We start from the raw sequence: 20172 nt of genomic DNA on the forward strand, positions 1-20172 counted from the left end.
ACGATTTTACGAACCCCTTGAGCTGTTTGGGCTGCGAGCATTCTGGTAATGTTTCTCAGAATAATTGATTATGTAGTGTGAAAAACAACATTGTGAAATCTCATCAACGCATGCATAACTGGAAACGATATGGCAGAAGATTTCACCAAAACAACTTCAGTATCGTACAATCGTAGTTCATGGGTATCTATCGTAGTATAGCTCCGCAGAAGGAAAGAGTAAACGCCGGGAAATAAATCGTGTGAGTCGTAAGACGGTGACAGGATGTGGAACTCGGTCAAATCTGGGAGTAAATCAGCATGGAGGTCAAAATACAGCTAAGAATGGATCCTACCAATCTCAAAGGCATACGGGCCGGGATGCGCCCGTTGTGCAGGAGCATAGCAATATTCTTGTTCGGAGTGGCTTGAAGCTTACGGTAAGCCTCACGGATGTGTCTTGGTTCAACTGGCGTACGTCCCTCTTCGGGAGGATCGAAAAGACCAGTTTCTCGCTTACGCTTCTTCGTGTTTTCACCTGCTCCGCTTTCGGCTCCTCCACGACGGATCTTCTCACGGTCCTCGCGTTCCTTGACCTTGAGAGCTTCTTCGGTCAGGGTCTGAACTATCTCAAAGGTCAAGAATCCAAGGATATCGACGATATCGTCATTGGGTTTCGACTCCGTCACGATGCCAAAGCCAGCCCACTCTCGAAAACGCTTGCTCTTGCGATAGGTAAACGATGCTTGACGGCATTCTGACCAGAACACGTACTCTTCCCTGGTCATGTTCTTTGTGCGTTCATCAGCTGCTGCAAGACGTTGAAGAGTTGCATAGTTCTGCTCCTCTTCCTCCTCATCTTCTTCGTCCTCCCTCTCCGGTACCTGGACGGAGTAGAAGCTATTTACATCCCACACAAGGCCAACACGCGCCCTCTTGTTTTTCGGTTTGGAAGCAACATCTTGAGGCCCGGCAACGACGCCTCCCGCAATCGGGTCGTCAGCACCTGCGAAGTCCGCAGCGTCGGCGCCACCTTTATCATCCGAGTCTTTGACGTTTTTACGGACATCCTTCCAGGAAAGGAAGGTCTTGAGACGTGAGACTTTGGCCTTGTCATGTCGAATTAAGAATATCAAATCATCTGTAGAAATAGACCGCACACCCCGGCGAGTAGCCAACGTCGTGCTTCGTGCAAGCTGCAGTGACAGTGTTAATCAAGCATCATGCCTCATGGAAGGGAACGCATACGATCTCAATCACTTGCTGGCGGACGATATCCTCAATAAGTGTTGTCGTTTCAACGGATGGTTCGGCAGTCTCTCCAGAGACGAACATCATCTGCGAAAGAGATCAGCAAGCTGAGTTCGAAATCTGGCATGGTACCCGAGTCCGTTTCGGAATGATTGAAGCCTTCTCGGACGGCACCCTCAGCATTTCCGTCCGAAAGAGACCGAACCGAAGAGTTGAGGCACTCCGGTTAGAAGATGCAGCACTTGAAGTGCAGTGATCTGCCTCTCAGATGGCTTGCTCTTTCTGACGAAAGGACGACAGGAAGACCACACGGGACTGAGGAGGGTAGCAAGCAAGGCTGTAGATAAAAGGACAGGAGAACGGGTGATAACAGGATTGGTTTAACAAAGAGTATATGAAAAAAGTAGGTCATAGAATAGTAAGCCCTTGCAATACATCACGTAGAGGGTCACATATCGAGAGAAATCGGGGTGTCAAATACACGATATGTCCCAATCTGGATACAATCAATGGCAAGGAGACCAATGATAACGGGAGCTTTGAGCCAGGCAGACGAGCAAATACACAAGGATAGGCAATAAGATCATTGCAGGCCATCGTTCGAGATGAAAGAGCCGAAAGAGTACTACAGAAAAGGCAGCTGACTTACCTGCTGGATCTCCTGCCGATACTTCGGTGTTCGATCGGTCGCCATATTGGATTCGCTGAACGCATCAATCGGCGGCAATCAGGGTTAGAAGCCGTAATGCAAAAGAGTAAAACTGATGAAGAATGACAACCCCGATTACCAGACTGCACGACGCTCACGCCAAACTATAGAATGATCTGATAGGAAACGGACCAAGCGCGGCCAGGGCCATTCCGATACACGGGAGTTCTGTTTTTCCGCCTTCCGTTTATCCCGCCGCATCTGGTGGGGTGGAAGATAGAAATTCTGGACGGGAATGACATTCTCCCTTCTACAGGCGTTAAGCCCATTGACCGAATATTGCTATTGAAATCCATCCAAGATGTTGTATCTTGTTGGTCTTGGTCTCGCTGACGAAACTGACATCACTGTCAAAGGCCTCGAGGTTGTCAAGAGAGCTGAGCGGGTTTACCTTGAGGCATACACAAGCATTCTGCTAGTGAGCAAAGAGAAGCTAGTGAGTCCATTGCGAGACGCTACTGTACAATAGTTGGCTAAAGAATGAACTGGTGCATTAGTAGGAAGCGTTCTATGGACGTCCCGTTATCGAAGCAGACAGGGAACTTGTTGAGACCGGCAGTGATGAGATCCTGGCTGGGGCCGACAAGGCAGATGTCGCATTCCTTGTAGTTGGCGATCCTTTTGGGTAGGTTCCCTCACAAATCAGGACCGTCCGACGTTGCCTAATTGCATACAAGAGCCACGACACATACGGACTTGGTTCTCCGAGCTCGAGAGATGGGCATTGAATCCAAGGTTATCCCGAACGCCTCGATCATGTCCGGCATTGGCTGCACTGGTCTGCAACTCTACAATTTCGGACAAACTGTGAGCATGGTGTTCTTCACGGAGAACTGGAAGCCGTCCTCTTACTACGACCGGGTCAAGGAAAACGTTCAGTTAGGCCTCCACACATTAGTGCTCTTGGATATCAAGGTCAAGGAGCAATCGTATGAGAACATGGCTAGAGGACGGAGGATATTTGAACCTCCGAGGTACATGACCGTCGCCCAATGTGCGAGCCAGATGCTGGAAACCGAGGAAGAACGAAAGGAAGGTGTCTTTGGACCCGACAGCCTTGCGGTCGGAGCTGCTAGAGTCGGCGGTCCTGACCAGAAACTGGTTGTGGGCACTCTCAAAGAACTGTCAGAGGTGGACATGGGGCCGCCTTTGCACAGCTTGGTGTTGCTTGGAAGAAAAGCGCATGATCTGGAGCGTGATTATATCAGAGAGTTTGCTGTGGATAAGGCAACCTTTGATGCTAGCTGGAAGAAAGGGTATGGGGCAACTTCATGATGATTTAAGTGATACATTTGCCTTATTGCTTTTAGAGAATACAACACGGACGCAATAGCACACCGTACACCAGAGACTTTGTACTAGAGTGGAGATGATCGGAGAATTACCTGCCTAGTTTTGAAGTGCAGTAGTACCATAATTCCGCATGGGGATACCCTGCGGCTAAAATTAGCGCATAAAAAACGGTCTTTAAAATATTTGATCGTTTGCATATCAATTGTCAAAAGAGGCAGAGTGATGCAGACAGGTCCAAAAGGCGCATGGTGGCACCGTGGCACCATTCTTCAAACATTCGTCGACGGGGTTTTGAGTTAGCGCCAAGTTCCCAGTCCACCTGGAAAATGATCGATTAAATGCGACAGGTAGCAAACACCTCTTTTCACCCTGCCATACCTTTTGTGCAACGACATGCCCTTCGCACGACTTCGAGGCTAATATGAAGCTGTGCACAAAGTCACTTGGGCCATTGCACCCTCGCTTCTCCAGCCAGAGACGCCAGATCTAGCGACCGATCCCATCCCTCCCCGCCATGCCCGTATACATGGTCCACGGCTTCCGGTGGCCACGCGCCGGCTTCACCGGTATCCGAGTCTACATCGTTCTCCACAACCTGGAAGACGCTACAGCGGAATACGTCCAGCAACCGGCGACAAGTCGACTACTTACCGAATGCTTCAAGAAGACGGATCCGGATATCGTAGCTCGTCTACCGGACCTACAATTCATCGAGCAATATGACCCCGAAGACACTGATAGCGCAACCGCTGTCAGCCAGCCCTATGCCTACGTCGCGGCCAAGGTGATTACACTCTCGGAACCTGGTGCTAAGGCGCCGGGACTCAGCTGGAATCCCGAAGACTTGGCTAAGGACTCCCCCTTGGAACCAAGTGCCATGGAAGCCCTGACGCAACTCCGAGATAAGTACGCCGCAGGCGAGAGAATAGGCTGGTGGATTGTTTACAATGGGGACCCAGACAGGGCTTTCCCTCATTCCGAGGAAGACGACAGTTATGATGAATACGATTATGACGATGATGACGATGATGAGTACACGGAATCAAATGGCGGTAGTGTTAGGAACTCAACAGCACCAGAAACACCTCCTAGCCCGGCGGTAAGTCTTGCCCTTCGTACTTCTTTGATACTTGTGACAGATTATACTGACGGTTTGGCGCATTCAAGGCTCGATTCCCCGTGAAGTTCGCCAGGTTTTTTGGCAGGTAAACGGCAATATACTACTAATTTACGGCGAACGAATCTCACAAACTCCCATACCTTGCGATTTCTTGCGGAAGGAGTCTTTCATAACATCTTGTCATAGCATTTGTAACCTAGGAGTATCGGTTCTACATCAGTTCAGTGTCAACATTCGCATCGCAAATGGTCATTAAGTCTATCTCTCTGCAGATGTAGAAAGGAATGTAACCAGTCATCAGCTCCGTAGTATCGAATTCGCATCTATGGTCAAGCGACATATTCTGATCGTTAACAGCGAAGATCAGCGCCATCTTGTAGCAAAGGCGGTGAATGATGGCAATATAGGATCGAGGCCATTGCGGAGAACCTCCCGGAGGTAGTGACTGATATGTACTCAACTACGCCGCGTCATCTATTCCGCAAAACGGGGAAATAAAAAGCGGGATGGTTCTTTCATTTATACTGGTGCAGAACCGCCAGTGAGTTACAGGTTCTCCCCGGATCGAGTCCGCCTTGCGTTCTAACGGATGAACAGGGGTAAGACACGCCTGGCGAAGTGGTATGCGCCTTATAGCGTAAGTCGTCTTATCTTTCTAGTACTGGTACGATTTGCTAATTTGTGGCTTGCATAGGATGAGGAGAAAGTAAAACTCAAGGGCGAGGTTCGTGGATTTCCGACAACCCTACTCCCTGAGATATACGATGTCGAATCTTCATGGCTAACCGGTTGATATCAGGTCCATCGCCTTGTTGCCCCCAGGGATCAGAAGTATCAGTCGAACTTTGTCGAGTTTAAGCGGAGTACAAAGATCGTGTACCGGAGATATGCAGGGCTGTTCTTTTGTGTGTGCGTTGACGCGACGGACAATGAGCTAGCCTACCTGGAGGCTATACATTTCTTCGTCGAGGTCCTGGACCAGTTCTTTGGCAATGTCTGTGAGCTGGATCTGGTATTCAACTTTTACAAGGTGCGTGCGGTCTATGCAGGTGGTTTATGTTCAAGGACATTGAGGGCTGCAGGAGATGTGATTCGATTGTCGGACAACCATGGTGCTAACCGGGGGATGTGCGCAGGTATATGCGATTCTTGATGAGGTGTTTCTCGCGGGCGAAATCGAGGAAACAAGCAAACAGGTTGTGCTTACGAGGCTGGAACACTTGGATAAGCTCGAGTGAGTTCTTTGGGGGCCAAATTCATCGCAGAGGGGATCACTCGCTTTGCCGTTACGTTGATAAAGCGGACGTTAATTTGCATCAAGGTGACCTTGGGATATGGTCATCTCACGGAGTTATGAGGGCTTGATTTAATGATTGTCACATATTTGGGTGCATTTCTCGTGACGTCCATATCTGCGTCACATTCACCGTTCTCTCTTGTATCTAGTTTTCGAACACACCGATACCCTATTCGTGGGAATTGAGGGTTCAAAGGTTAGGCAGCACCCATGAGAGATGTACTGTGCAGGGACAGCGAACAACAGCCGAAAAAACTGCCGTGATGCTTGAACAAGGCTAGCGGGGTACATGATGGTCAGACATGCCGACCTAACCCTCCAACCGCAGCAGGTAGCAACAATACCGAGGAGATGTACGATGTACAGGATGCAGCCACTTCATTTAAGCTCAATTAACGTTTGCGAGCTAAATCTGAGTGTCTGAGATCTGAGTTAATAGGAGTTTTACCAAAATTGGGATGGCTGAAGAGGGTGAGGTGATCACGGTCTGCGATTGCGATAGTAGTAGTTATTGTGACAACATGTCTTGGCATCAGGTATAAGAAGGCATAATGCCATGTCCCTTCAAGACTTTTGTTTGATGCTGTGTTCTCATGGCAGAGAATACAATCTGTCTCTCAATGCCTCACTGAATTATTTGAATTGAACATTCACCTCTCTCGCGGGACATGAGCAGTTTACATGCTCTCGCTACTTGCCCAGGTGGAACAAGGGTATACCTAAGAGCTGACATGTAGCAAACTCACAGGCGTCTCAGAGATCAGCAGCCTTCTGAAATGCCTCCTCGGTCATACTCTCTACGGTGCTACATGGGATGATGATCATGAGCTCCAACTGAGTCCGACGGCAAGTCGGCGACCCATTCCCAAGCGGCCATACCTCTCTTCAGTTCAGATTACACAATCAGAACCACCTATCGCTTTGCACAGCTGTCGATGAACCGATACGTACCATCTGCCAAGCGGGACTGGATCCAGTCGAAGATCATCATAAGACATCCGACGATTGTTACCATATCAACAAAAAACCGCATCACAATCAGCGGCCTCCGTTCCTCGGCTTCCAGGCCATCGAGCCAGGGCCCAGGAGTCTAAAATCGCAACTACTACTGGCACCATGCACGAGTCGATCCAGGACGATCAAACGGCAGACATGGTGGTCTTCATGAAGATGAAACTTTGATTTGTGGCGACGATAATCGAAGGGGAAATGAATATGACCAGAATAGTTATCAGTCACACATGGGCGACAAATACAACAGGCGGAGACTAATCAGCAGAGAATCACATTGCCACTTGCCTTCAGACTTGAATCCACTTTCCGAAAGACCTTTTGATTGCTTTGACGGCGGAAGACCCAGAAATGCAACCTTTGAAGCCATACAAGTGGACCTCCGTACGAACATGTCAATACCACCATGAAAGCAGAGGTAAACAGGGCAAGTAACAGACGACCGTATCACAGACTTACATGCTTACTTACGCATTATCATCTCGCTTGCGGGTGAAGAGGGCCCAGTTCCCCCACCCGGAATATCGGCCCTGTTCTAGAAGGATAAATGATACGCTCATCCTACCCCCATCTGGTCTTTTGTACCGAGTTTCTTGCGGAGTTTAGTCCGAGCTTGACAATAGACGTCAAACAAAGACTTGGCAATGTTACAAATTTACAAGACGGAGTTACAAAGGCCATGGGATTTCCCAAAGCCCAGAGGACGAAATTCTACGGATATGCAAGGATGACCGTCATCTGGCGTCTCTGCACTGTCTATGGCAAGTCGCATGCTGCATCATCAAGCGTTGCCTCTGCTTTGGAAAAAGGGATTTGAAGCAATTCATAGCAAAACTGACACAGGGGTATCTTAGGGAAATATCAAGTTCTAGACAATGGAACTTACGTGCAGCTCATGGTAACCCATTTTCATTAGTGAAAAGTGGGGCGGTACCTGCGTTTCAGACCTTGCGTACGGATATTGTCAGGTTCGATACGCGTCAGCACGGCCACCCGCGCCCAATCAGGGATCGGAAGCGCACCGCCTTGATTAATGATCCTTTCCGCATTATCACTTTCATCAGCGTGTCTACGCGGCAAGATCTTTGGGTTTGCGGTCCGGCGGTCTTGGCAGGCGTCCTGTCCAGTCTGAGAGGCCCGTACGATTGAATATTTCCCGTTTCAAGTGGCTCTGTTGTCAAGCAGAAACTTTGCCATGGGCGTACGCAGTTACGCACTTAGAGCGCCTATCTACACACTACGTGCGTTGAGACGTCTTCCTGGTGGAAAAAGTCGGGGTGTCACCTCCTGACGATCCTTTGCTTTTTCCTTGGGTGCGTCAGCCAGTGACGTTATTTCAGTCGTTGGCGGTGCTTCAAAGCGCCCAAAACGTGGGCGGAGGCCCGCCGGACAGGGGAGAACCAGAGTCCAGACAGATCCGGATAGGGAGATCAAGAGTTCAACCCCCCAAGGTTAGAGGGGTAAGGAGAAAAGGAATTAGGCGGATAGAGGAAGGAGACAGCGTGCTCGAGAACAAGAATAGGGAATCAAGAAGAAAATTACCAACGCCACATTACGCACTAGGTTGATAACCGTCTCCAATGCATACAGAGTACAGACTGCAAAGAGATCAGAGGATAGCGGATTGCTGCAAGCTTTCATCCGCTTGTAACAGGAGTACTGCACATTGTCAATCCTGATTGGATTACCAAAATAATTATTATTCCATATTCAATCTTTCAAGATGTTACAAGTTACAGTGTCCTTGGCACCGGCTACTACTTTTTCTGGGAATGGTACTTATCTACTCCGTAGTAGTCCTCCATAACTCTCATTGATCTGCATCTCAAAGAGGGTCGGTCTCCTTTTAACCACTTGCTTCGTCCTTTCTTTGCTTTGACACTACTCTCTTTTTTTAACTTGATTGTGCTCTCTTTGGGTCTCTTGTTGTCTCTGCGTTTGTCCACGTTTCAGGGTCATCCTTCTGAACCTTCGTTATCGGCGGATACCTTTTCTGTATTTCAAGCAAGACACCTAGAACTATAACTTTCGTTCCACGAATATACAATGTCGTTGATACACGCCGACAACCTGGCTCCTCAGCCTATTACAGATATCTTCACTAGCGACACATGCATTGACCGGAGAAAATGCCACCGGACAGTGCCTATGAAGGTGCTTGCGCTTGGAGTGGGAAGAACTGGTACAGCGTGTATGTTCTGTCTTCTGTGAATTCAAGCCGTATGCCAGCCGTCTGACGGTTTACTAGCCCTCCGCAAGGCCCTTGAGAGATTGGGATATGTCAAATGCTACCACATGATGTCCGCCAGCGTGGAGAACCCTCCTGACTGTCTGATGTGGCATGACGCTCTCTGCGCCAAATACGACGGTGTGGGTGAGTTTGGCAGAAAGGAATGGGATCAGTTGCTGGGAGACTGCCAGGTATGCTTAAATGATCGAAGAGATAGAAGGGACGCAACCGCTGATGCCTCTCCAGGCTGTCTGCGACTGGCCTGCTTGTGCCTTCGCCAAAGAGTTGATCGAAGCCTATCCCAACGCCAAAGTCATTCTGTCGACCCGTGATGTGGACTCATGGCATGCGTATGTACTGCTCTATATGTCTATTCAGAAGAGAAGTTAAGTCTAACAAACTCCATTTGCAGTTCCGTCATGAAGACCGTTTTCTGGCGTGTCACCGACCCCGAACACCGTCTCGTTTCCCACTTCAGCTGGGCCGCCAGCATGTACTACCCCATGCTGAACAAGTTCTTCGAGACGTTCTTCCGCGGCGACTTCCCCAACAAGGGCAAGCAGGTCTACCTTGACCACGTGGAGGAGGTTCGCAGCCTGGTTCCTCCGGAGAGACTGCTCGAGTACCAGATCAAGGATGGCTGGGGACCGCTGTGCGAGTTCCTGGGCGAGGAGGTCCCTGACACTCCCTTCCCCCGTGGGAACGACATGGCAGACTTCTTCAACCGCTGCCGCACTCGCAACCGGCGCCAGATGATGAACGCCGCTCTGCAGGCTTTCACCATGGGTGGAGCCTTGCTGGCGACTGGGGTTGCTGCTGCCATGGTGTTCAAGCGCTTCTCCCGGTAATGATTTTCTTTTTTCTTTTTTTTCCTATTTCGTCCGACATGTGCGCTGGCGCCATGGATCTTTGACCTGTCCCCACGTTCCAGGCTTTGAACATTACTTTAATCTCTTCAAAACATGTTTTATGCTGATTCCCTAATGTTACCTCTGGTTTACCCACCTTCGTTTTGCTCGGGGTCTGATCCTCAATGCACAATTGACAAATGATATCTTCTCATTTGGTCGTGGTTCCTTGTCTAAGACCGTGCGGTGGAGAAATTGCTTGACTCTTAGGGCCGGAATTTATAGAGCGAGATTCCTCTGAAACGAAATAGATATCCAAAATGCTGCTGCCTAGTTATATCAATAAAATCGAAGAATATTGCTCCTTCCTAGCCTATGATAGTTCGACTCCTTCAGCCCTGTCATTCCTTGGCCTCCTTGGTACATGTAGAGGAAGCTCGGCATTCCCCATCATGCAGGCATTCAGCCCTGGAAGTTAGGAGGTCGGCTCTCTTAGCTGAGACATTGCATGCGAGATGGGCAGCCCTACGGGGTACGTTGGGGGTTCATTAATTGCCCGCGTGCTTGGCTACAGGAGTAGTTTCTTGGTGTCCCAGGCAGATAGATATTGATGTCTGTATTGACAATAATTGACAATTTCCAAAATAATTGTCAGGCGCGTAACCTGATCTTGAGGATGCCGGATACCCGAGATCGTCAAGCTGCATTGCACAGTAGAACATGTCTCCCGGCTGAATCCTGGATAGGCGAATTGTGGCTTGTGATTCAATCAAGGAACGATTCTTGCAGGTTACTATTCATAGATTGATGCAGCTATCAACTCTCATGATCGGTTTAAAGGGACAACACTCAAGTAGATGGAATCGTGCTCCGTCCACTGGAACTCACCTTAGCGATGTATGCTCGTAAAGTCATACGTAGCCCAGTACGTAACCCAATGCAGACAGCTTATGCAGTACACACTCCTTAACTCCGTTCTCCAACATCCCCCTGTCGCCAAAACCTGGAGCAAGGACAAACTAGTCTAGTCTAAGGGCAGTACTTCATACGAATACGGCCAATGTAGTGGGTTGGCTTCAGCCACAGTTACGACTACTGGGCCATACTGACGTTGTGGCCTCTACTAACCTTCTGGTGTAGTCTAGGTAGCGTGACGTGGCGTAGATACAGGACGGATTACCGGATTACCTTTCCCAAGGGGGGTGTTTGCTCGGCTTTAAGATGCTTGATGTTTTGAGACGGGATAGATGGTACGGGTATGATACGAGGGTGTTTTATACGGGGGTGTAATATTGGGTATGGGTAGGATAATACCCAGATATGGTCGTCTCAAGTAGAAAAGTATAAATACTTCATATGTGACCTCCAAATGGGTGGCAAGCCCACGAGTTCACGGATATATGGCTGATCAGCTCTGGCGGGAGCTTGTGTTGGAGTTGATGTGCGCTATCGGCGTTGATGATAATTTCATTTTCTATCTCGACCCTTTTTATCAGGAGACCTGCAAACCATTCCTTGTGAGGTAGGTATCATTTCTGGGCATGCTACAAAAGCCCCGCGCAACTCTATCGGACCAATGATAGGAAATTGATGGCGTGTACAAATCTCGAGGCCCACCAGACCCGGAGTTTTTGCGAATTTCTTTAGTTGAGCGAGTCTCTGAGTCTTTAATGGTCTAGTCTAGGTGGAAGAGAAATAGGATAGGTACTTTCATAGCTAGAAATCAAAACCCATGGCTTTAGAATGAAATCTTGAGGCAGCATTGTCTGACCTTTCAACTGAAACGCTTTAAGTGCTGCGTCAACCTTCTGCGTGTCTCCCGGCTCTCTGCAGATCATTTCCGATCGTCTTCTTTCCCCAGGGGGAATGCATCGTATATATCATTGCCCGTACATAATTTGATTGATACAGTTCTTCATTTCCCTTGCAGCGTCATCTGCGACCTCACGACCCTCCCGCTGTCTTTCTCTCCGCCGGAGTCCGAATGCGAGGATATGAAGTATTCATGACATGATCGTCCTCACCCGCATATCTGGAGGATTGGCTCCGTCATTGGCCTTTCGCTTCGTTTCATTTTCGTTAATCGTTCTGCTATGTTGGTTCGAGCGCGTCGTCGCAGAAGTCGACTCCGAGTTCAAATCCGTAAGTCTGCTATTTTATGACGCTTTTTTCAACGATAGTGGCGGCGTCTCAACGTGAGACAGGACAACGCAGCTAATCGATGATCCCCCCGCGCTACTTCTAGAGGCCCGATCTATACCCGCCGGTCTTCACCGTTGAACAAAGCAAACCGAACAAGCTCAGTCCGGGGTACATCTTTCTTGGCCCGTATGAGGCGGATAATTCGGGGCCATATATCTATGATACTGAAGGGGTAGGGATTATCGTCATCTCAGTCGAGTTGTACAGTGGAAAGATCAGCTGATATCGGACAGAATTTAGTATGGAGCGGTTGGGGTAATTCGGGGCCTGGAAATGCCCATGGCATGCACGTATGCAAGTACAAGGGAGCGAACCACCTGTGCTTCTTTCAAGGAATCCAACAGAATGGGTATTGCAGGGGCCATGGCGTCATTATGGACAACCGGTATCGCATTGTCAAGACCGTCACCCCCGGGGGAGGGATTGCAGCGAGCGATATGCACGAGTTCCGGCTGGTCAATGACGGCAAGACGGCGCTGATGACAGTCTATCAACAGCGGCAGTTCGACATGAGCCTCTGGAACCTCAGAACGGGCATGGGCTGGTTGATGGAGAGCATCTTCCAGGAGATCGATGTGGAAACGAATCAGGTCCTGTTTGAATGGCGGTCTCTGGACCACGTCGATCCGTCCATGAGTTACACTTACCCGTCGTCCACAGACACGTCCGGCACCGGGTTCGAGCCGCGGTCTCCGTGGGATTATTTCCATATCAACTCGGTCGACAAGAACAAAGATGGCGACTACCTGATTTCTTCGCGCCATACGAGTTGCATCTACAAGATCTCCGGCAAGGACGGCTCGGTCCTGTGGCGGTTGCACGGCGCCAATCCATCTTTCAAGAATATCAACTTTAGCTTCTCGCAGCAACACGATGCGCGCTGGCTCGGCGAGAACGCCACCCATACGCTCCTGTCCCTGTACAATAACGGCTACAACGGCTACAACCAAACGCATCCCTATTCGTCCGGCATGACTATCCTCATTGACCACGTAAACAACACGGCGACACAGATCCGCGAATACAAGCCGCTGAATGACGACATGATCAGCTCCAGTCAGGGGAATATGCAGGTGCTGCCGAATCGCAACGTGTTTATCGGGTGGGGGAACAATGCGTATATATCCGAGCACGACGAGCAAGGCAACCTGGTCTTCTGGGGCTACATCGACAAGGACAAGATCATGAACTACCGGGCCCTGAAGTTCGAGTGGGAGGGCAACCCGACCGACGTGCCCGCTCTGTGGACCTATGCCAAAACCAACGATGGCTTCTCCCCGACGACCTTCTACGTGAGCTGGAATGGCGCAACGCGCGTGAAGCACTGGCGATTCTACGGCGCCGCAAACTCGACCGGACCCTATGAGTTGCTAAGCCAAGTAGCCAAGCAGGGATTCGAGACCATGCACACCAACTCGACCTTCTACCCCTGGTCGTATGTGGAAGCAGTCGACGGCCAAGGCAGAGTCCTGGGCAAGTCCCGGAACCAGTTCGCCTTTACCCCGTCGCCGGACCTGCAAGGTTATTGCGCGGATGACTTTTGCAGCAAAGCAGAAGCGTACGGCTTGCCTGGCGAGGACGACGCGAAGCCCTTCATTCCTCCTGTGGGAATCAACTCCGTTCCTTGGATCGACCCGGGCCACCCAGAATCGCACTACAACCTGGGACAACCCGGTGCAGCAGCCCCTTCATCAGCTCCGCAAGGTGGCAAGGGGGTACAGGGTAAGTTTCTGCCTTCGACTATGTCGTTTGGATTATCTGCTGACTATATCCTAGAACAAGCTGGATGGATCGTTCCTGTGACTGCGGTGGCCCTTGCGGCGATCGGGGTGTTCTTAATCCTCCGCATCAGCCGCCGACAGCGGCATCTGCAGCGAGCAAAGGAGCGCGGTTCATCAGAGTCCTTGAACGAGCATGAAGCAAAGGCTTCTACCGGTACAGCTGGATTGCGCTGGTGGGACTGGCGGCGATGGGTCGACTCGCAAGACGAACCACATCATTACTTTCCGTTATCGGAACAGAGGCCACATAGGCATGAGGATTCATGATCATCCTTAGATAGATACCCAGTATATACCTAATGAAATTAATGGTATAATATTGTACCTTATATTCACCGACTCGCATATCAGAACCAACAGCGTACGGTACAATACACCCTGCCAAAAAGACACAGCGGCACAAAATAACAATACAGAAACCGAACGAGGAGCAGCCCGGGATTACGTATCGGATACGTGAACTAACTGACTGACTCGCGCACTAAAAGCCGACGAATGGAGACACTAGTCTACCTGTGGGCAGATAGAAGTTGTAGGGCATACGTAAGTCAATACGTAGTCTGTCTGCTTTATTACGATGAACTACAAACCTAGATAGATCATGATGGAGTTTATTTGGATTGACGATTCAAAGGTGGAAGGTTCACTGCGCAGATTGGTAGTCAAGGGTACAAGGCTGTTGAAATTGAAACACTTGATGGGTGTTGATCGTAGTCTGTAACAGAGAGACAAGCAAAATAGGGTATGATCTCACCTGACCTGCCAAGCCTCTGGTCCGTTAATTTGACCCATTAAACGAGTCATTCAGGAACCAGAGACGGGAGATTATGAACTTTGCCTAAAGCAGCAACTCCACCCATGTGCCAAACAACTTCATATGATATGGGCCATGGGCCTTATGTTGATCTTTTACAAAATACTGGACCCATCCGGCCATCCTTCTTCCGTCTTCTTGGCACCGGCTCTTTTTATTTATTTATTTTTTATTTTTATTTTTTTTCCTTTACTTACTTTGTTTCTAGCTAAATTCAATATAATTAGTGGAATAATGCAGGTAATTTTCTGTTACAGATCCAATACAGTTGCTGTATAAGGAGGCCGGGTTTCATCATGGATTCAGATTCATTACTCCGTACCTTAGCCACAGATGTGCTCTCAAGGTAGCCTGTAAGTATGTAAATGTCAACACCAGCATTAGCATTAGTATCATATCTTCTGCGTATGAAAGCATTACTCATAAGTTATTTACATTATGTAGTTAGTGTACTGTGGATAACTCTATCTAGATTTCTGGGTTACTCCGACTGCCGTTCTCTGTACAGTAAGGATGTTAAAGGTAGTGATGATTGACGTCCGTTTCATCCTGGGCTTCTTGGAGGACATTGCGGTCAATGGTGACTAGTCCTCCTCTCCTTAACAGTCGTTGTTTGCTATTCCTTTTCTTGTAATATTATTTGATTGCTTTTCAATTGTCACTCCTCCTTTCTAGTCTATCTCTCTTTGATTCAGACTATCTATCGTTCATGTTCTGTCTGAATCGTCGTCATCATAAGCACTGCGCCCCTGGGCCCCTCTCCTACTGGCGTAACCATTTTTCTTCGGCTTATCCTATTCCTTCTACTAAGTTTCTACTACTTATTATTCCCAGCCTGTTGACGTAGTCTCAGGTCGCCTACATTGGCGCCCTATCGGATGAACCACGCCCTCAATGCCTGTGACGGTCCAGAAAAGAGCTTCCCAAGGTAGCCGGCGGCCTTCCGTGACCAGCGTTTCGTCCTCCACCCCCATCACTCCAAGTTTTACCACCTCTTTTACTCCCACTACTAATAATCATTATCCTCACCAACAACAACATCGGGATGCCCGTCATACCCGGGCAACTTCTTGGACTTCCGGTCACGATCAAGGCGGCGAACCTTCCTTTGCCGATTACCCTTCCTCTGCATCTCACTCACGGCGCCGGCGTGAATCCAACCTCTCTCTCGCAGATCTCACCGAGGGCTCTTCCCCCTCTTCCTCGCTCTCCTTCGACCACCCCAATATGGCTATGAAGACCACTTCGTCAGAATGGAATCCAGGTCATGCCCGCAGTCGCTCCCAAAGTATGGCGCAGATGAATGCCTCCCAGGCTCATTCCACCGGTGCCCCCGCTCCCCGCCCCGGCCCCGTCACCTGGATGTCCCTGCCTAGAAAGAAACAACTGGCGCTCCTGGGTCTCTGTCGCGTCTTCGACTTCTTACAGATCGCCTCCTTACAAGCGTACATGTTCTACCAGCTCAAATCCTTCGACGAAACCCTCTCCGATTCCGATGTCTCCACACAGGCTGGTATCCTCCAGGGCGCATTTACTGCCGCGCAGTTCGCGACAGCAATACCATGGGGGCGTGTGGCCGATGCGGAATGGGGCGGTCGCAAATTCGTACTGTTGGTCGGGCTAGTAGGCACGGCGGTGTCCTGCCTGGGAGTCGCCTTTTCGACGTCGTTCGCGCAGGCCGTGTTCTGGCGTTCGTTTGGCGGTGCGATTAATGGGACTGTGGGCATTATCCGCACAATGATTGCAGAGAATGTCAAGGAGAAGAAGTACCACTCTCGCGCTTTCTTGATTCTACCCATTGGGTTTAATATCGCTGCTTTGTTTGGTCCCGGTGAGTCCTTTGCCCTCATTGCTCTTGCTCGTGATTGACACTAACGGTTACAGTTATGGGAGGTATGCTTGCCGATCCCGTCAAGAGTTACCCCAGGCTGTTCGGCCCCAATTCTTCCTTTGGAGGTGCTTCCGGTGTACAGTGGCTCGTGAAATACCCCTACGCGTTGCCCATGCTGGCCAACGCCGTTTTCTTGTCATTCTGTGCTACGTGTGTCGCAATGGGTCTTGAGGAGGTATGGAATCTATACCCTGAAGATGCGAGAATCCTACTAACCCAACCAGACTTCACAATCCTGCAAGGGAAAGCCTGGCCTGGGCGCTTTCGCCATGAAGCTTTTCGCCCGTGGGTTGAAGGCTGTCGTTCCGTCTTCGTCGCCCATATATTCCCGACTTCCATTCTCCGACTATGATGAGGAGGGCCCCCTGCTGAGCCGATCAAGAGATCCCACCGAAAGCTACGAGCTTGAAGAGAAGGCGGCCAAACCTACGAGGCACGCTCGCGTGTTACCGTTCCGACGAATCTGGACAAAGAATGTCCTGTGCACTCTTCTTGCCCAGGCCTTTTTCGATTTCCAGATGGGGTATGTATCAATATCTCCCGATATAGCCCGCACCATTACTGACGATTGCCAGTGCCTTCAACAATCTATGGTTGCTTTTCCTATCCACCCCTCGCTATGATTCCAGCGACCCTGCCAGTCCCGTTCAGAGACTGCCCTTCATTTTCACCGGCGGCTTGGGTATGTTGCCTCAGAGTGTTGGCTTCGCCACGGCTATCCTCGGGGTCATCGGCATGCTCCTCCAATTCACCGTCTACCCTTCAATCAACGGCCGTCTGGGCACAGCCAAGAGCTACCAATATTTCCTGTCGCTCTTTCCTCTGGCCTATGCTTTTGCCCCTTACATTGCTCTTGCGCCGTCGTCCACGCCCCCTCCAGGGCAGGCCAACGGGCCTTGGGTGTGGTTCTCCATCATTGTCGTCCTGTTCCTGCAAGTCAGCGCTCGAACGTTCACACTCCCGACATCCATTATCCTTCTGAACAATTGCTCACCGCACCCTTCAGTGCTCGGTACGATTCACGGTATCGGACAGTCAGTATCTTCGGCGTTCCGGACCATCGGGCCTATCTTTTCCGGAGCCTGGTACGGTTATGGTCTGGAGATAGGCATGGTCGGCTTTGCCTGGTGGCTAATCGCTCTTGTGTCCATCTTTGGATCCATAGCAGCGATCTTCGTTTATGAAGGCTCCGGCCATGAGATTCTGCTCCCAGGAGAAGAAGAGGACCTCCGGTAATAATCTTTGCCTTATTTATGAATCTTTCGTTTTGATTTCCTTGTCCTGTACATATGTTTCGGCACATGCATAGTCCGGTGTCCTTGAGGGGTGACCTTTTTCTTGCTCATACTTTTTCTGCGTCTCGCTGGCTTGAACGCCTGACTGGTGCATCGTCAGGTTGGTTGGCTTTTGCTTCGTTGTCTGATACTATCTTTGTTGCTTCATGCCGTGGACATTTTAGCTTCTCTGTCTCATATGGTTGGGATTTTCTGGTTGGCTTTGGGCCTCTCACGCATGATACGGCAAAAGCACATATTCACTTGGAGTGGAAGGGCTAGATCTTATAGATGACTGTATCTAGATAGATACAATAATAGACCTGTCAGATATCACTCGCAGTAGGACAGCGCTGGAGCGTATAGCTACAAATGTAGAAAGCCTCAAAGCCGACGGCTCGTCAACAATCATCAATCATTATTAAACGTGTATTCTCGCTGAACAGATGAACCAAGGTCATAATCACCGCCGCAATGCAGCAAACCGTCGAGTCAACTCATCCAATTCCGGTATCCCCCCAGAACCACCCGCATTCCCGTTCCGCGCCCTGGGAGGCCCCTCCACCTGCGTCTCAGACTGGGTCTCACTGCCGGGAACCTTGACACGCGGATTGGGGTTATCTGACCGCGGCCCTGGCGGCGCAACACTGACGGGACTCTTGACCGACTGGAACCCCCGGGGTGGCGTCGCCTTATTCAACTCCGAGGTCTCCGAAGCGCGCCGCGCCTCAGCCATGTTGACCGGCCGGGTCGGCGTGGAGGGGACGGCAGCGTCGCCATCGCCATCGCCATCGCCAGATTGGTCAGTATCGCCAGGCTGATCGGCGACAAACTCCGGGGGCGCCTCGCCGAGCTCGCTCTCGCTCTGGCTCTGAGCCCGTGCTCCCCACGAACTCCCATACGCCTTTGCAATCTCCCGGAGATAGCTCTCGACGAGCTCCTGCGCCGGCGGCTTCACGCGCAGCCCCTTGACCAGCCGCTCCGGCACCCTCACGTCCACCAGCTTGTTGTCCTGCGCCAGCGTCATGAACTCCTTGCCCCAGCGCTCGGCGAGCATGCCGCGCAGCATGGTCAGCTCGCGCACGTCGTGCGGGAAGCGCGGCCACGCGTAGAAGATCACGGCGGCGGCTTCGTCGAGCGCCGCGTCGATGTAGCTCGGGCTCTGCTCCTCGTCGTTCTCGTCGACGGCCTCCTCCGCCTCGGTCTTGCGGCCTCGTTCCGGCGTACTTTCTGAAATATTTGGTGTCTGCTTCTTCGATCCGCCCCCTGCCCAAAGCGAGAACCCGAGGAATGATTTTGATGCTGTATCTCCACCTCCAGATGACGCGCCCTGAGGGTGAGCGTGACCGTGCCCGTGGCCCTGCGCCCCCATCTCCGCTTTCAGGGCCTCCTTGGCGCGACTGCGCGCGCGGGCGCCCTTCTCCCCGAACGCAAGCTGATCGAGGACATTAGCGCGCGCGAGGAGCAGCTCGCAGTATAGCTCGACCATCTCCATGACCTCGACGGCGATGTCGGTTGCGATGACATTCTCGACGCGGATGCGGGCGGAGGACTCGCGGCCTTCGTCGAGGAGGGTGGCGAGTTCGCGGCGCTGGATGACGGACGAGGCGGTGTCCTTTCTCTGGAGGAGGCGGAGGCGCGGAATGAGGAGGCGGAGGGTGGAGGTTAGTTTGGTCTTTGATGCGTGTTAGTGTTTGTATCTTCTCATTGTTGGAGCTGTGGTTGTGGCTGTGGTTGACAGAGTGGGATGTGCGGGGTAGGTCTGAGATACAGTGTCTTTGTCTATAGCAGAGAGTTCTGGGTAGGAAGGGGTGAGTGTGATTTCATTGATAAGACTTACTGTTTGTACTGAAGGAGGCATTGTGAGACCGGATGTTGCTGATCTGGTTGTGTTGGGCCTGGATGGGCTGAGGGATGTCGAAGCTGGCAGGTGTCCGGAGTCACTGCCGATAAGTTGATAAGAGACGGCTGCCTCCACTCCTGTCTACTCCAAGGCATCCACAAAAAGACGTCCATTACTGCAGTTGATTAACCAGCTATTAATAGACCTTATCATAATGGTTCACTACTCACAAAGGTATGTTCAACAGGTCAAGTCTTGCATGCTGCCCATAACTAATTCATAGGCTTGACTGGCGATACTGCTCAAATCGCGAGTCTTAGTTGACTAGTGGGCCATTGGCCCTTGGGGTATTTCTGGATCACAAACAACAAGGAATGCTATTTGCAATGTAGCTCTCAATATCGAATCTTCCGTTTGCATTGTCATTGTGAGTGCAGGACACAGCCGCAGGACACACAGCTAGAAAATACAGTAACCCTGGACAATGACCTCGTCCTCCAGGACAGTGCGAAGCCACTACACCCCCTGCGACACTATGGTCAATGGCTCCAATTGCACAATCCCCTTGAGACTGTGATCTGTGATGGACTCACCCGTGCAGACCCTGCCATGGTCTCTAGCTGGGCCATC

General features: G+C 50.6%; 8 protein-coding genes across 8 annotated transcripts, besides 1 other annotated feature; 6 read left to right on the forward strand and 2 right to left on the reverse strand.

Annotated features, from left to right (window-relative positions):
- Positions 1–277: 277 nt before the first annotated feature.
- NFIA_011440 (transcriptional regulator SPT3) lies at positions 278–1923 on the reverse strand (the record flags this gene model as incomplete). Its single annotated transcript, XM_001264352.1, has 3 exons — positions 278–1174; positions 1227–1316; positions 1879–1923. 3 exons carry the CDS (start codon positions 1921–1923, stop codon positions 278–280), a joined length of 1032 nt encoding a protein of 343 aa, XP_001264353.1.
- Positions 1924–2239: 316 nt separating this feature from the next.
- dph5 (diphthine synthase) lies at positions 2240–3213 on the forward strand (the record flags this gene model as incomplete). Its single annotated transcript, XM_001264353.1, has 3 exons — positions 2240–2374; positions 2439–2563; positions 2616–3213. The coding sequence occupies 3 exons, from the start codon at positions 2240–2242 to the stop codon at positions 3211–3213; spliced, it is 858 nt and encodes a 285-aa protein (XP_001264354.1).
- Positions 3214–3745: 532 nt separating this feature from the next.
- Positions 3746–4414, forward strand: NFIA_011460 (uncharacterized protein; the record flags this gene model as incomplete). Its single annotated transcript, XM_001264354.1, has 1 exon — positions 3746–4414. The coding sequence occupies one exon, from the start codon at positions 3746–3748 to the stop codon at positions 4412–4414; it is 669 nt and encodes a 222-aa protein (XP_001264355.1).
- Positions 4211–4263: a microsatellite.
- Positions 4415–4857: 443 nt separating the features above from the next.
- NFIA_011470 (AP-2 complex subunit sigma) lies at positions 4858–5589 on the forward strand (the record flags this gene model as incomplete). Its single annotated transcript, XM_001264355.1, has 5 exons — positions 4858–4892; positions 4949–4988; positions 5046–5075; positions 5151–5381; positions 5488–5589. The coding sequence occupies 5 exons, from the start codon at positions 4858–4860 to the stop codon at positions 5587–5589; spliced, it is 438 nt and encodes a 145-aa protein (XP_001264356.1).
- Positions 5590–8705: 3116 nt separating this feature from the next.
- NFIA_011480 (sulfotransferase family protein) lies at positions 8706–9737 on the forward strand (the record flags this gene model as incomplete). Its single annotated transcript, XM_001264356.1, has 4 exons — positions 8706–8850; positions 8908–9080; positions 9136–9239; positions 9302–9737. The coding sequence occupies 4 exons, from the start codon at positions 8706–8708 to the stop codon at positions 9735–9737; spliced, it is 858 nt and encodes a 285-aa protein (XP_001264357.1).
- A 2010-nt stretch (positions 9738–11747) lies between these two features.
- On the forward strand, positions 11748–13987 carry NFIA_011490 (arylsulfotransferase family protein; the record flags this gene model as incomplete). Its single annotated transcript, XM_001264357.1, has 3 exons — positions 11748–11879; positions 11983–12111; positions 12173–13987. The coding sequence occupies 3 exons, from the start codon at positions 11748–11750 to the stop codon at positions 13985–13987; spliced, it is 2076 nt and encodes a 691-aa protein (XP_001264358.1).
- A 1441-nt stretch (positions 13988–15428) lies between these two features.
- NFIA_011500 (putative MFS transporter) lies at positions 15429–17661 on the forward strand (the record flags this gene model as incomplete). Its single annotated transcript, XM_001264358.1, has 4 exons — positions 15429–16365; positions 16419–16600; positions 16650–16948; positions 17001–17661. The coding sequence occupies 4 exons, from the start codon at positions 15429–15431 to the stop codon at positions 17659–17661; spliced, it is 2079 nt and encodes a 692-aa protein (XP_001264359.1).
- Positions 17662–18162: 501 nt separating this feature from the next.
- On the reverse strand, positions 18163–19560 carry NFIA_011510 (DUF292 domain protein; the record flags this gene model as incomplete). The annotated part of the gene is made up of 2 exons (XM_001264359.1): positions 18163–19374; positions 19540–19560. 2 exons carry the CDS (start codon positions 19558–19560, stop codon positions 18163–18165), a joined length of 1233 nt encoding a protein of 410 aa, XP_001264360.1.
- Positions 19561–20172: the final 612 nt, after the last annotated feature.

The sequence above is a fragment of the Aspergillus fischeri genome, genomic scaffold, assembly GCF_000149645.3.
Source record: "Aspergillus fischeri NRRL 181 1099437636249 genomic scaffold, whole genome shotgun sequence".
Taxonomy (NCBI): domain Eukaryota; kingdom Fungi; phylum Ascomycota; class Eurotiomycetes; order Eurotiales; family Aspergillaceae; genus Aspergillus; species Aspergillus fischeri.